The following is a 15,450-nucleotide window of genomic DNA, read 5'->3' as shown; positions in this document are numbered from 1 at the left end:
AACGGTACGGAACCCTCCATGTCCGACTCACACTTGACCGACTATTTTGTTTATAATATGCTTACATGTTTTGTCAATCGTAGTGATTTATTTCTGCAGAAATATCGCATTGATTTGCTCACAAGGATTTTGTGATCATTTACTATAATATTTGGTGATCATTTACTATATTTGGTGGTCATTTAGTATTGTTACGGTACATGGTATACGGACATGTGGTGCGCAAGTACATACTCGAACCTTCTAAAAAGGTCCAATGTTTGTTTACGTGTTTACCCTTTATTTGTTAGCGTGTTTGAATTTAGACCTTATGACTGAGTCCATAAGGTCTAAATTAAATTCAACTTACTGCACTTATCGCAAGGACGGCAGTTTTATTGTGGTACATGCCCGAGCCGCCTAGAAATTTCCCACGATTGTTTACTTGTTTATGTGAATCGGGAAATTTCTGGAATTCGTCTCGCCATATAAAAAGAGCCGCAGGCAGGCCCGGCAATTCAGTTCGGTTCGAGCGATCATCAAGGCGATTTCGGAGTGAACACGAGTGATCAATAGTGAGTGAACCAGTGAAACCTGCGACTTGGCTACGACCTAGGACAGTGATAGTGCTTAGTGATTGGACCTAGTGATTAGTGTTTGGACTTAGTGCTAAGTGTTGTGACCTAGTGTTTAGTGCAGTGTTAATAAAGTCTTCAAGAGAGTCACCAGGTCTTTCTCTCCAAATCCTCGAACCCTAGCACGTAACAACTGGTGTCAGAAGTGGGATTTGGAGATGCCATTGACTCCGAGAGAGGACTTCAAGGGGAGTGTCAGGACAAGGGCGCAGCGAGCTGCTGCCATTGACTCCGAGAGAGGAGTTGCGGAGGCCACACCCACTGGGGACCAAGCTCCGCCCACTGAGGGACAGGCCCCACCCACTGGCCCCGCCCACATGGCTCCGCCCACTGGCCACGCCCACCAGGCTCCGCCCACTTTGGCTGAAGCCACGCCCGCTGGCTCCGCCCACCGGGACACGCCCACTGGCCACGCCCCTCAGGCTCCGCCCACGTTGGGCATGGCCACGCCCACTGGCTCCGCCCACCGGGACACGCCCACTGGCCACGCCCCTCAGGCTCCGCCCACTTTGGACATGGCCACGCCCACTGGCTCCGCCCACCAGGCCACGCCCACTAGCTCCGCCCACCGAGCTCCGTCTGCTCAACCCCTGCCTACTGGCTCCAGCCACCATGCATCGCCCGTAGCTTCTGCGGCCCCTCAAGTGGCTCCCCAATTACAAAGCCTAATTGAGTTAATTCAGGCTCTGCAAGAATCACAAGACCGCAAGCTCGGCGCTTTGCAGGAGTCACAAGACCGCAAGCTCGGCGCTTTGCAGGAGTCTCAAGAGCAACAAAAGGACCTCCAAGAGAAAGCGCTTCTGGCCATAAAGGATGTCAGTGACACGGTGACTAAGCTTCGTAAAGATGTCGACGTAATGAAAGAACGAGTTACTGGGTTAGAGACGGTTGTGGAAAATTTGAAAACCGGATTCACAGAACTACAGAAGAGAGTAGTGCGCCTAGAAACTACGGGAGTTGCGGTGTCTAGTGGAGTCACTGGTGTGGCGCAAGGACCAAGAGTAAAGGTGCCACCGTACGACGGCACTACTTCTTGGAACGCTTATCGTCGGCAATTTCAGACTGTTGCTACCGCAAACGGATGGACGGAGGAGCAATGCTTGACCGCTCTCACTATTGCACTCAGAGGGCAAGCTGTGTCGGTTCTGGAGGCACTGCCACATACGGGAAATGGTTTCCAAGACCTGATGGAGGCACTGGAATCCAGATACGGGGAGCGACACCTGGAGCACGTGTTCCGTGCCCAACTGCGTGACAGAGTCCAACGTTCAGGAGAAGGACTTCAACAATGGGCGTTGGAAATTGAAAGACTCGTCAGGAAGGCATATCCAGGAGCCGACACCAAGATGGTCGACACAAATATTGTTCAAGGATTTGTCGACGGAATCAAAGACTTGGAGGTCAGGGCTGCAGTAAGACTTGGTCACCATACCTCGCTAAAGGAAGCATTAGCGCATGCTTTGGAAGTCGAGGCTGTGCGCCATGACATACGGCAGACCCATAAGATCCACAAGGTCTCTGAAGAAGTCAAGGAAGTTAAGGCTTCTACGAGGAAAAGATTTGAAGCCATGTGCTATAAGTGTGGTGAGAGGGGCCATCTTCAGCTAAACTGTCCGCAGAAGAAGACCCAGATGGCAAGGATAAAAAGGATCGAGGAACAAATGGAGGAGTTGAAGAAGCAAGCGGTTTCGTCCCCTACCCGGAATCATGCGGAACGAATAGAATCCAGAACTAAGGGGCGAGTACTGGATGACGCGGAGAAAGCCCCGGTAACTGTTACCTCCCAGGCACGGAGCGGAACAAAGAGAACAAGTAATTTGGGGCACATGGAGAATGAAGCTATGAGAAAGGCTCAAGAAAGAGATGACGACCTTCGGCACATCATCACATGGAAGAAACGGCGTGATGAAAAACCAATCTGGAGTGAGGTTGCACCCACTGGCGCTGTCACTAAGGCGTACTGGGAGCAATGGGACAGTCTGATACTTCAGGACGGACTACTCTACCGGAAATGGCAGAAGGCTAACGGCAGAGAGTTCTATTTTCAGATAATTGTCCCAAGGGCAAGAGTACCAGATGTTCTCCGCGAGATACATGAGGGCGTATCAGGGAGTCATCTAGGCGTCAAGAGGATGCTAAGGAAAGTGCGAGAACGATTCTTCTGGTTGCATTGGAGAGATGATGTGCAGGATTGGTGCCACAGATGTATTACTTGCGCTGCTGTAAAGGGACCACAGACCAGGAGTAGTCGTAGGAACCGTCTGGCGCGTTACCATGGCAGTAACAATGATGCTCGGGACGAGCATCTCTAAGAGGGGAGTAGTGTTACGGTACATGGTATACGGACACGTGGTGCGCAAGTACATACTCGAACCTTCTAAAAAGGTCCAATGTTTGTTTACGTGTTTACCCTTTATTTGTTAGCGTGTTTGAATTTAGACCTTATGACTGAGTCCATAAGGTCTAAATTAAATTCAACTTACTGCACTTATCGCAAGGACGGCAGTTTTATTGTGGTACATGCCCGAGCCGCCTAGAAATTTCCCACGATTGTTTACTTGTTTATGTGAATCGGGAAATTTCTGGAATTCGTCTCGCCATATAAAAAGAGCCGCAGGCAGGCCCGGCAATTCAGTTCGGTTCGAGCGATCATCAAGGCGATTTCGGAGTGAACACGAGTGATCAATAGTGAGTGAACCAGTGAAACCTGCGACTTGGCTACGACCTAGGACAGTGATAGTGCTTAGTGATTGGACCTAGTGATTAGTGTTTGGACTTAGTGCTAAGTGTTGTGACCTAGTGTTTAGTGCAGTGTTAATAAAGTCTTCAAGAGAGTCACCAGGTCTTTCTTTCCAAATCCTCGAACCCTAGCACGTAACAGTATATTTGGTTATCATTTACTTAATTTGGTGATCATTTACTTATTTGGTGTTCGATTACAATTTGAAGTGTTGTCATGACTAAAATAGCTGGTAGTATTGCAATTTTAGACTTTATTTTTTGGTGTTAATTATCTTTTTTGGTAAACAATTTTAGGGTATCAGTGCATTTTTTGGTGGTCATTATATTTGTTCTCTTTTTTATCTTTTTTTTTGTATTTTAAAGTCTTAAATTACTTTATTGAAATATTTCTTTGACTTTTTTCAATTGTTCCTATATTTTATCAGATTAATAATGATTCTGTCACAGCGGTTAAATCAGTACGTAGATATATGCGACGAAAAAATCTTGGGCGCGCGTCACCGCTCGCTTGTGAGTCCCTTGTGATCTGCCCCTTTAAAGGGGTACTTACAGCTCGATACCTAAACGCGCGAGTGGGACAGGCCTGACCGCATTAAGATTTTGATACAAAAATGGAATAATCGGCCAAGTACGAGTCGGACTCGCGCACGAAGGGTTCCGTACCGTTATAGAGCAAAAATAGACCAAAAATTGTGTTTTTATTTTAATATCATAATATTAATTCGCGAACGGAAAAACTTTATAACCCTTTGTACGAATAAATGGGGAAACGTAGGTGCATGAAATTTTGCACAGTTATAGTTTATATGGTGAAGGAGTGCATCGAACTAATATTATTTTGAAATTATGCTTTTATCATACTTTTTTTAACAAATAAAACATTACACACACATGAGAAATGACAGATTTTTGAGTGACAAGCCTATACATACGAATTATACTCTTTTATTTATGGTTGAAGTCTGCTGACAACAAGTTGACAAATTGAAAATGGATTATAGTTTTTTTATTGAATCTAAGATACTATTAGACAATGCTTATACAGCCACTCTGAGATCAGCTAAGTCCCAGAGACAAGAGTTGAAAATGATAAAGTCAATATTTTTTACAAAATATAGGTAGTAGTCCTAATGTCGTTGTAACTAAGGTTGAATTTCGACCATAGGGCGATCTCTAGTTATTATTAATGATTGAAGTAGACATATTATAATTAGGGCTTTTGTGAAAATATCAAGTACGTACCTGTTGCCATTATTGATATCGAGCAAAAAAGGCCAAAAAAATACGTTTGTTGTATGGGATTCCCCCTTAAATATTAATTTTATTTTTAATATTTGTTGTTATAGCGGCAATAGATATACACAATTTGTAAAACTTTCAGAAGTCTAGCTATAAGCGGTTCTTGAGATACAGCCTAGAGACAGACAGAATGACAGACAGACAGACGGACGGACAGACGGACAGACAGACGGACAGACAGAAATCGAAGTCTTAGTAATAGGGTTCCATTTTTACCCTTTGGGTACGGAACCCTAAAAAACAGGCCAACAATTGTGTTTTTTGTATGGGAGCCCCCCTTAAATATTTATTTTATTTTATTAATAATTATTAAATAACACATATAATTGAAGATTTTGTAAAAATTTCAAGCGTCTACATGTTACCATTATTGATAACGAGCAAAAAAGGGCAAAGAAATCTCGTTTGTTATATGGGAGTCCCCCTTAAATATTTGTTTTATTTTTAGTATTTGTTGTTATAGCGGCAACAGAAATACACAATCTGTGAAAATTTCAGAAGTCTATAGCTATAGCGGTTATTGAGATACAGCCTGGAGACAGACAGACAGACAGACGGACAGACATCGAAATCACAGTAATAGGGTCCCGTTTTTACCCTTTGGGTACGGAACCCTAAAAAGGAACATTGAAATTATAAATTTCAACTTTGAATTATTGAGCTTTTAGCGGTAGTTTTTTTTGTATTTAAAAAGTGGTTATTGATTCGAACTATTATTATTTATTGCAATACGAGATCATTTATTATTATCTATCTATCTATATACTTATAAAATTACATGTCCTGATTGACTGACTGACTGATTCGTCATCGCTGAGCAAAAACTGTAAAAGTTACAGCCACGAAATTTGGTGAGTAGGGTTGTTTTATTAAGTAGACACCCACTAAGGAAGGAATTTTGAAAATTTTACCCCGAAGGGGGTGAAATAAGGGTTGAAAGTTTTAATGAAAGTCCGTCATTTCTTAAGTTAGAAACATGAAAGTTTATTTTTGGACTGCTGATTAAAAATGAATGGATAGATATTTAAGCGTTTTTAGAAATTCTACCCCCAAGGGGGTGAAATATGGAGTTGAAAGTTTGAATGAAAGTCCGTCATATCTTGAGTTAGAAACATGAAACTTTATTTTTGTGCTACTGATTAAAAATGAATGGATACATATTTAAGTGTCTCTGGTAATTCTACCCCCAAGGGGGTGAAATTGGGGTAGAAAGTTTCAATGAAAGTCCGTCATTTCTTGAGTTAGAAACATGAAAATTTATTGACGTTTTCGTTTGACGTTTGCTTAAATAGGGTCCGTTTTTACCCTTTGTATAAGGAACCACAAAAACAAAAAGGAGAAAACTATCCATCTTTGTTATTATACTATGTTAACGCGGATGAAGTCGCGGGCAACAGCTAGTTATTTATAAATGTCATATTCGTATTTAAAATACATTTGAATACTATTGTATACTATATTTTGCAGTTTATAATATGGATTTTACAGTAGGTAAAATATATCCAGTGTAAATAGGCCACGAGAAGCTCGAGAAGATTGGATAATTACGGGTAAGAATATACTACTTATAGGAAACCAAATGAAAGTTAGAGTTATTTTATCAGTATTTTTATTAATAAATAATTTGTACGTGCATATTAATGTTCAGTAGGGTAACTTAAATTAGGATTGTAGTCTAAAATCTAAGCCTGGGGAATGTGGTCGCCGAGGGGGTGGAAGCCGTCCTTGTCGGCGGTGTAGGTCACGCGGTAGAGGACACCGTCAGTTCCCAGGTATTGGAACTCTCCCTGGACGAACAAGGATTGCACTTCAGTGCCGATGTCTACGCTCCTGGCCTCCTCGTGGGCGAGGATGCCGTTGGAGGTCTCATACCTGGAATTAAGTTTCCAATTAAAAAAAAAAAATTAAATATTTGAAATTCTGGTAGTGTCCGACCGAAGCTTCGGCTTCAGCTTCTGCCGCCTTCAGCCAAAAAAAGCCTTCCGCTTCAGTCTAAAATCGGCCGAAGCCGAAGGTTTCGCTGAAGGTCCGAGCAACTGTGGAACCAGAATTTAGTGTCCGACCGACACTAAATTCTGGTTCTACAGAAGGAGAAAGGAGTATGAAGTAAAGTGGTCCCAATTTCCACCACCAACGAGACCCATATTGACTTATTGACCATTAAATATAGAGTAACTTTCATTACGATAAATTAAAAATAAGCTCTCAGTAAAAAGTTATGACCATATGAAAAAATATTTTTGTGACTGAAAAATGAAAATATTGATATTGATATTCATTTATTTCAGTGAAAACCTAATATTAAATGCCAAGCGGCATGATATAACATAGACTGAGTAGTTAAAAAGTGCAATGGATCAAATTAACACTATTTTATAGAATAAAATGGCAGAAAACTTTTTCATTCCCTCATAACTTTTTACTTACAGGATATTTTTGGTTGCGGTCCAGTTATAATGATTCCGTATTTAGCAGACCATTACGTAAATGTTATCGGTTATGGACATTTGCACTAAACTCAATATATTTTTATTTCATCTACAATATTTTTCATACAAAATGGTACTTTATGTTTACAAAATGGTACTTTTCATTCAACCATAACTTTTCACTGACAGGGTATTTTTGATTGCGGTTTGGTTATAATAATGATTCAGTATTTAGTAGACAATTTTACTATATAGGTCTGTTAGTGGTGGAAATTTGGACCAGACTCCATACATTTAAAAACATACTCCTTTGTCTAATTCTTTCAGTGTCATGTTCAGGTTACCTCTAAGCTACGGTTAAGCCGCTGAAATTGGATGGGTATGCGGATAATTTGAGTCACTTAAAAGAATAGAGTTTTTATACAGTAAAATATGCCTGCCGCGTGATTAATCAGTATTTTATTATCACTACTGCTTGTAGAAGGGAGTCAGAATTTTGTTTACTTACGCGTATTCGTAGCCTCCTTGTTCGGAGTTGTTGTCGGCGTCGTAACGGAGGATGACGGCTTCACCGTCGGGGTTAACGGGGCCGGCCAGGGCGGCGGCGACGAGGACAGCCAATACGATGAACTGTTTATTACAAAAAAAAAAAAGATAATTAATTTACACTACATAATGACATACGCCATTATCTTTAGGTTCACTTGGTAGTTATTATGAAAATGAAAAATGTTTCATTTTCAAATTGGTTAACATCTATCAGAATGTTGGAGCCAACCACCGGCTCGGGAACTAGTCCGTTGAAATGAACCGCCGTAAAACCTGATTATTAAGTAAATTGGCAATTAAAACAATTATTTATTAAATTTTATACTTGCAAAATATTAAAAACTGTTAATTTTGACTTAAATTTAAGTCGGGTCGCAAGTTTTTCTGCAAATATTTGAAGATTTGCAATCTTCAATACAAATATTTAACTTTAATTAAAAACATACCGATTTCATTGTGAGAGTTTTGTAGTAGGTTACTGTAGCACAGAAAAAAGTGACTGAGGCTATGTTTTCTCGTGCTGCATTTATATCCGTAAATTTGGCATAGGTACTATCGATACCATATTGGCTTAGGTCACAGGTCATCCTATAACCAAACGAGTTTTAATTTTGGTCTTTAATAAATAAAAAATATTATGACGTTTATTGTATACCTAATTAAATTGCTTATGCGTATGCGGTTTAAAATCATTTCATCAACTCGAGTCACAAAAGCTGGACCTGTACATTTTTGCTAAACGGAAGCTTTCCCGCGAATATTATATTCCTAATAAAGATATAGTGAATTAATAAATAGGCCAAAATATGTTTACTGTGGTTTGTGTGCCATACATTAACGTGACATGCACGTAATTAAAAAAATGTGACAAATCTACGTGTGAATTAACCCTGTTATGAATTAACTACAGTTTAAATTAATTATCCAGAGCGTGTAATGCAAACTTTTACGATTAAAAACAAAAATATATTGTTTTTAAATTTTATTCACACAATAAAGTATTATTTTATATTAATTAATGTTTAAATAAATAAAAATCCTATGGAAATAGTGACAATTATTCTCTTGCTCCTATTGCTAGGTTTGTGGAGCTAGGCACAGAATATTATCATATTTTAAGTGTCTCCTAAGTCCTAAGTGTACTTAGGACTTAGGAGACACTTAAAAAATAATAATATTCTGACTTACTTAGACATCCTGATATAATGAAACCGCCTAATATAAAAAAAAAGAGGTTCTGTAAGTCATGGGCTACCCAGGTTCTGGGCCAGGGGGGGGGGGGGGTAAATCAGATAATTTTTATAAGCTACGTGTTTATAAAGAATAAAAAATTCATAAGTTTTAGTTGTAAAAATATTGTATTGCAAACAAATGGCAAAAATTAGTTTCCTTCATTTTTATAGATAAAATTACTAGACAAGATACTTAGTAGGGACGTCAACATGATCCGGGGGGGAACCATGCCCCCCCTGGATCTATGGAATTGAAAGTATTGAATTGTATACAATTCAATACTTTTAATGAACACTTTGACAAAAATCTTCACCAAGCGGTGAGCCACATGATACGTGATAATTTATAAGAGAAGACTAATAATCAATAAAATACGAGTATGTCTCGCGCCTGTATAGCTGCTTAAATAAAGATAATAATACTTATAGCTGAAAATAATTAGGTTTTTGTTAAGTGAATTTTACTACTATTATGTTTTTTTTTCAGGTTTTACGATCCAGCCTTTTATTTCAGATTTTAGGCGGCATTTTGTCAGTAACTTACGCTAACACGCTTTTATAAGCTTGGGCTGTGTGTATGTATGTAACGGAGTCTTTGAGCACGATTTTTACCTATCTCCAGTAGTCTAATTAATTCGAAACTTTGAATACGTATGAAGAATCAATGATAATCCAATAATTAATTGGTTTTTGTAGAAAAAAGGCGTGTTTTTTAGTTTTTTAAAACTATTATTATATTTTAAGGTAATAAACACCTTGTGTGTTAATGCTTCAAAAAATATCCACAGCCGAACATCCTCCTCCTTTTTGGAAGTCGGTTAAAAATATGATATTTTGATGAGACTAATAATAATAATTATTGCAGCAATCCTCTGAATATGACTGATCTATCAACGCGGCACCTAAGCTAAGAGCCAGTCCACACAGCGCGTTGCGTCAGCGTTGCGTCGACGCAGCGCTGCCGTTGCGTTGTTTTACATACAAATAACCAAGGTGTTCACACAACACGCTGCGTCCTCGCAACGCACACATGACGGACAGCAGCCCCCGAGATGAAGCGGGAGGGGGTGTTGACGTTAAGAGCTGGTACACATTGGGAGTTTTGTAGCGCGCCAGTAACGCGCGCTTGCATGTGTACGCTTCAATAGAATCCGGGGTTCTCAAAACCCGTTAGCAAAGCGCGCGCCTAACGCGCGCTTGAAAACGCCCAATGTGTACCAGCTCTTAAACTGCTTCGTAATAACGCTGCGATGACGCAGCGCCCGTGTGGCCGGCTATGCGTCAAACGAAAGCACTGCGTCGACACAACGCTGACGCAACGCGCCATGTGGACTGGCTCTAAGGATTAGAAGCACACCTGTAAATTCACCCCTTAGAGGGGTAAGATGAGGGTCAAAGTCGGTATAAAATTTTGCTGTTTCCGAAGTTATTCTTATCATAAAATCCATGTAAAACATTTTTGCTTAAATAATAATTATCCTCTAAGGTCTACGAATATTAAAAACTAAGGAAACGGTTTTAAATTTGTTTCCTTTCGAACTGTCATGTAACGTCAGCCGGATACAGCTGAAGGCCACCTTATTGCAAATATATTATAGATACTAGATGTCCCGCGCGGCTTCGCCCGCGTAAATTAGAAATTTTACAGAATCCGTAGGTACATTTTCCCATAAAAAATATTTTCCCCGTTTTTCCCACATTTTCCTGAGTTTCTTCTGTCGTATTAGTCTTAGAGTAATAATATAATATAACCTTCTCGATAAAATATGATGAGTCTTACTCGATAAATGATCTATCTAACACTGAGATAAGTTTTTAAATCGGACCTGTAGTTTCTGAGATTGACGCGTTCAAGCAAACATACTCTTCAGGTTTATAATATTAGGTAGATATAGATTTTTTTTAATTATCGCTTGACAAACTCGAGTCTCGATCTAAAAGACTATGAAATGGTATAATATGGTAGTGATGATGATGATGATGATGATGATGATGAAGAATGTAATTTGCATAGTAGCATATGCTTTCTGTTCTTAAAACAACGCCGAAACTCCCAAACTTGTATCTATAAAGAATCAGGAATTCTCTCAGCACCTTCCGAACCACGGTATACCAGGTATATCTCGGTGCAAAATCTTACTTGTTGGTAGCATATGCTTAGAATACTTCTCACGAAACCGAAGTCACCATATGTTTCCCTATAAGTTTTGAGGAGTTCCCTCGATTACTTATGGATCCTTCATCAGATCACCACTTTTCTGAATATAATACCAAATTGGGATGATACCCTATATACCAAAAGAAAAATTAACAAAAGGTTAACAAACGGCGGAGTAATCGTTGAATATAAGAAAACGAACATAACACCTCCCCCATTTTGAAAGTCGGTTAAAATTGTAGCCTATGTGTTATTTATTTAATATTTTAATCAGCACATGAATTGAATAACAAATTTTTTTTCAAATTAATCGTAGCACCATCTGTCAGGACAAACTAAAATTGAAATAGAATAATATTGAATGCGATGATAGCGCCGTCCGCCGGATCTAATGTAAAACATTCCAAAATCAACAACTCCTTATAAATAAGAAATTAATTGAAAAAACATTTTCCAGTAGACCAAACTGTAAATCTAAACCATTCTCGAATCTCCACGAACACACACAAAAAATTTCATCAAAATTGGTCCAGTCGTTTAGGAGGAGTTCAGTCACATACACACGCACACAAGAAATATATATATTAAGATGTACCTGGGTACACATTTTTGACAAGTATTATTGTAGAACATGTTTTTTGACGGAGTTACTTTTCCTTAGTTTTTATTATTCGTAGTCTAAGGTAGTAAAACGGGTGTTGAAAGTTTGTATGAAAGTTTTCTAATTTTCATAATTATTCTTGTAAAATTTTGCTTGCAGGTTTTTCATTGAAAGTCATAAAGCACATGTTAAATATATTTTTAGGGTCATTTCAGATTTAAGGCGAAGTAATTAAGAATTTTTCTTTGATTTCAACAAAATGTTTTATTTTGCTATATTATATTCTTATAATTAAGTTGATGATAGTATGCATATTTGTGTTTAAATATTGTTTTATTTAATAGATAAAGTGGTTTCAACCGAAAGGAAGACTACTTTTTAATAAGAATATTAAGGCATTGAAAAGGGGATGAAACTTTGTATATATATTAAACTGTTCATAAAATTATTTTTAAAGACAGAAGCTTTAAATTGAATTTTAGGTACTTAATTCGTGTTTTCAGTCAAACAGCTAGCCCTTTGACTGTACAACGCCATTCAATCACACGTCTAGCTTTTAGATTGAATATTGTAGTCGCTCAAAACGTTCAACACTACAGCTGATTCAAAAGCCGCCGTCTAATTGAAGTAGTTCAGCGCGCACCGCTGCGGCGCTAGGTGCGTTTTATTTACAATATGTCGTCAACTAGCAGGTGTTTGTTGGTGTTTGTGGTTGTTTTTTGGAAAGAAAGTAGTTAATAAAAGTTACAAGTGTTATTAAAGAAACAAAAATGATGGAGGCAGTTCTTTCAGCTCCCCCGAAAGGGGGGTTCGGGGGGCACAGCCCCCCGCCAAAACAAAAACAAACACAATCCAGAAAGTCCAAAAGTTGGTTAGGTTAGGTTAGAACTTAGACCACAACACAGAGGGAGCCGAGCGAGCGCAGCGAGCGTGCTGCGGCAGCAGCCGGCGACCGCCAGCAAATAAAAGGAGGGCTCGGGGGGCGCAGCCCCCCGCCAAAACAAAAACAAACACAATCCTGAAAGTCCAAAAGTAGGTTAAGATAGAACTGTGACTGTGCTGCGGCAGCAGCCAGCGACCGTCACAAAATACGCCTCAGAATTTTTTTTTACTTATTGCATTAAACTTTTGGTCACCCCTTACACTTAATCCGAGAATAATCTTTCAATTTAAAAATACAAAAAGTTTTCCTATTCTCCCAAATTACATATTAAACTAATAGTCACCCTAGTTAATTTACCATTAAACCAGTTGGCTAAGCGTCGTTTAGCTGTAGTGTTGAACGTTGTAGTCAACTAGTCGACTAAACGACGTAAAGCCGTAGGATTGAAAGGCGTTGTTCAGTCAAAGGGCTAGCTGTTTGATTGAACGGCTATTTAAACCAGTCGGCTGCGACATATATATTAATACGAGAGCCAAAAACTTTGTACCCCTTTTGAGGAAAAATGGGGAAACGTAGGGGAATGAAATTTTGCACAGTTATAGTTTTTATGGTAAAGGAGTGCATCGAGCTAATATTATTTTAAAATTATGCTTTTATCACAGTTAGGGAGGCGAGGTAGCTAAAATATGGCGTAATTCAACGGCGCCGTCGATACCTATCAAAATCGAAAGATAAAATAATTTCGAAAAGAAAAGCTCGTATGGTAAAAACCATTTTAGCGGTGGGTTTGGCGTGTACGGTTTTTTAAAAATGTAAAAAAAAAAAGCAGTTACTTGGGCATTTTCGAGCGCGTCAGATATTCATACTACTTATGCCCCAAGTGCCTCTGATAACATCGGTATACTAATCTGCCGGTTTGCGTGGTGGGGGTAGGCATATAAAGTAGTCAAATACTCGATATAATGGGGAAACGTAGGGGAATGAAATTTTGCACAGTTATAGTTTTTATGGTAAAGGAGTGCATCGAGCTAATATTATTTTAAAATTATGCTTTTATCATAGTTAGGGAGGCGAGGTAGCTAAAATATGGCGTAATTCAACGGCGCCGTCGATACCTATCAAAATCGAAAGATAAAATAATTTCGAAAAGAAAAGCTCGTATGGTAAAAACCATTTTAGCGGTGGGTTTGGCGTGTACGGTTTTTTAAAAATGTAAAAAAAAAAAACAGTTACTTGGGCATTTTCGAGTGCGTCAGATATTCATACTACTTATGCCCCAAGTGCCTCTGATAACATCGGTATACTAATCTGGTATACTAATCTGCCGGTTTGCGTGGTGGGGGTAGGCATATAAAGTAGTCAAATACTCGATATATATATATATATATATATATATATATATATATATATATATATATATATATATATATATATATATATATATATATATATATATATATATATATATATATATATATATATATGTATATATATATAAAATAATTTCGAAAAGAAAAGCTCGTATGGTAAAAACCATTTTAGCGGTGGGTTTGGCGTGTACGGTTTTTTAAAAATGTAAAAAAAAAAAACAGTTACTTTTAACACCCTCAGTTTTCGAGATATATACTCAAAAAACTTCAAGTCAAAAAGTTTTAACTTTGGACAAAAATGTAAAGAAATTTTTTTTGTGTAAAATAAAATTACCTTTTTTGTTTAATTAAACTTTTTTTTAAATGTATCGTTCGCGACATATATGCCGCAACGCGTTTGCGGAAGACGAAATGGCTCCTCCACACTTCCGGTCATGAGGAAACCGGCAGATTTTGTATTTTTAGTAAGTTTTAGATTATATTCTTCAAAATAAAAAAATAAAAAAATCGCGCTCGAGAATGCCGGATTAACTTTTTTTTTTACAAGTTTGCGACCCTATAGCTCGGCGCCGTCAAGGACTTATCGTCAGATTAGTTAAATTTAGTCTTAAAACACTAAAATCAACCCCCAATATCTTAATCTGACGCGCTCGAGTATTTCAGACTATCGATTTTTTTTTACTAATCTGATCGTCTATCCTAGGCGCGCGTCACGACATATAGAGCTAAATACTTTACAAGGTTGTTCTATTAGGTCCAAGGTATCTCTCATATCTTAAACTGCCACGCTCGAGTATTACCGAAAATTCCCCTATTCGCCTCCCTAACTATCATAAAATTTTTTAACGAATAAAACATTACACACACATTAAAAAATGACAGATTTTTGAGTGACAAGCCTGTACATACGAATTACACTCTTTTATTTATGGTTGAAGTCTGTTGATAACAAGGTGATAAATTAAAAATGGATTATAGTTTTTTTTTATTGAATCTTAGATACTTTAGACAATGCTTACACGGCCAGTCTGATATCAGCTGAGTCCCAGAGACAAGAATTGAATAAAATATCATAAGGTCAATATTTTTTTACAAAATATAGGTAGTAGTCCGAATGTCGTTGAAACTAAGGTCGAATTTCGATCATTGGGCGATCTCTAGTTAAGATTAAGGATTAATTTTTATATTTGCCTGTTTATCACACAGAATCAGCCGCTATAAGATACAAAATGTTTTATTCCAACTATCCCGGTATTGCTAGAGTCCATTTATTGCATCACTTTTGCCATCAGATTCTGGTAGACCTATAAGCTATTTAAACTATTAAGTTTGATTTTCTTTAAAAACCTTTCTTATTATTTCGTTGTAGGCCAGCGCTACTTCTTAGCTCAGACTTCTACGGATTCTTAACAAAAACGGTCCTAAAGTCATATTTATACTGACGTAGAAATATAAATTAAGTTTCGGGGATTCAATTAAATTATTTACGACGGGTTTAACAGAAAGTTTTATTAAATAAATACATTGCAAAGGCAGCATTATCACAACATCCTTATAACTTAAAATATATCAA

General features: G+C 38.2%; 1 protein-coding gene across 1 annotated transcript; it reads right to left on the bottom strand.

Annotated features, from left to right (window-relative positions):
• Positions 1-6,337: 6,337 nt before the first annotated feature.
• LOC121727066 (flexible cuticle protein 12-like) lies at positions 6,338-8,113 on the bottom strand. The gene is made up of 3 exons (XM_042114742.1): positions 8,080-8,113; positions 7,593-7,714; positions 6,338-6,527 (listed from the first exon to the last, which is right to left on the bottom strand). The coding sequence occupies exons 1-3, from the start codon at positions 8,086-8,088 to the stop codon at positions 6,338-6,340; spliced, it is 321 nt and encodes a 106-aa protein (XP_041970676.1). The 5' UTR covers positions 8,089-8,113.
• Positions 8,114-15,450: the final 7,337 nt, after the last annotated feature.

This window comes from Aricia agestis, chromosome 5 (assembly GCF_905147365.1).
Source record: "Aricia agestis chromosome 5, ilAriAges1.1, whole genome shotgun sequence".
Taxonomy (NCBI): Eukaryota; Metazoa; Arthropoda; class Insecta; order Lepidoptera; family Lycaenidae; genus Aricia; species Aricia agestis.
Note: the sequence above shows the minus strand (reverse complement) of the source record. Positions and strands in the feature narration are given on the sequence as shown.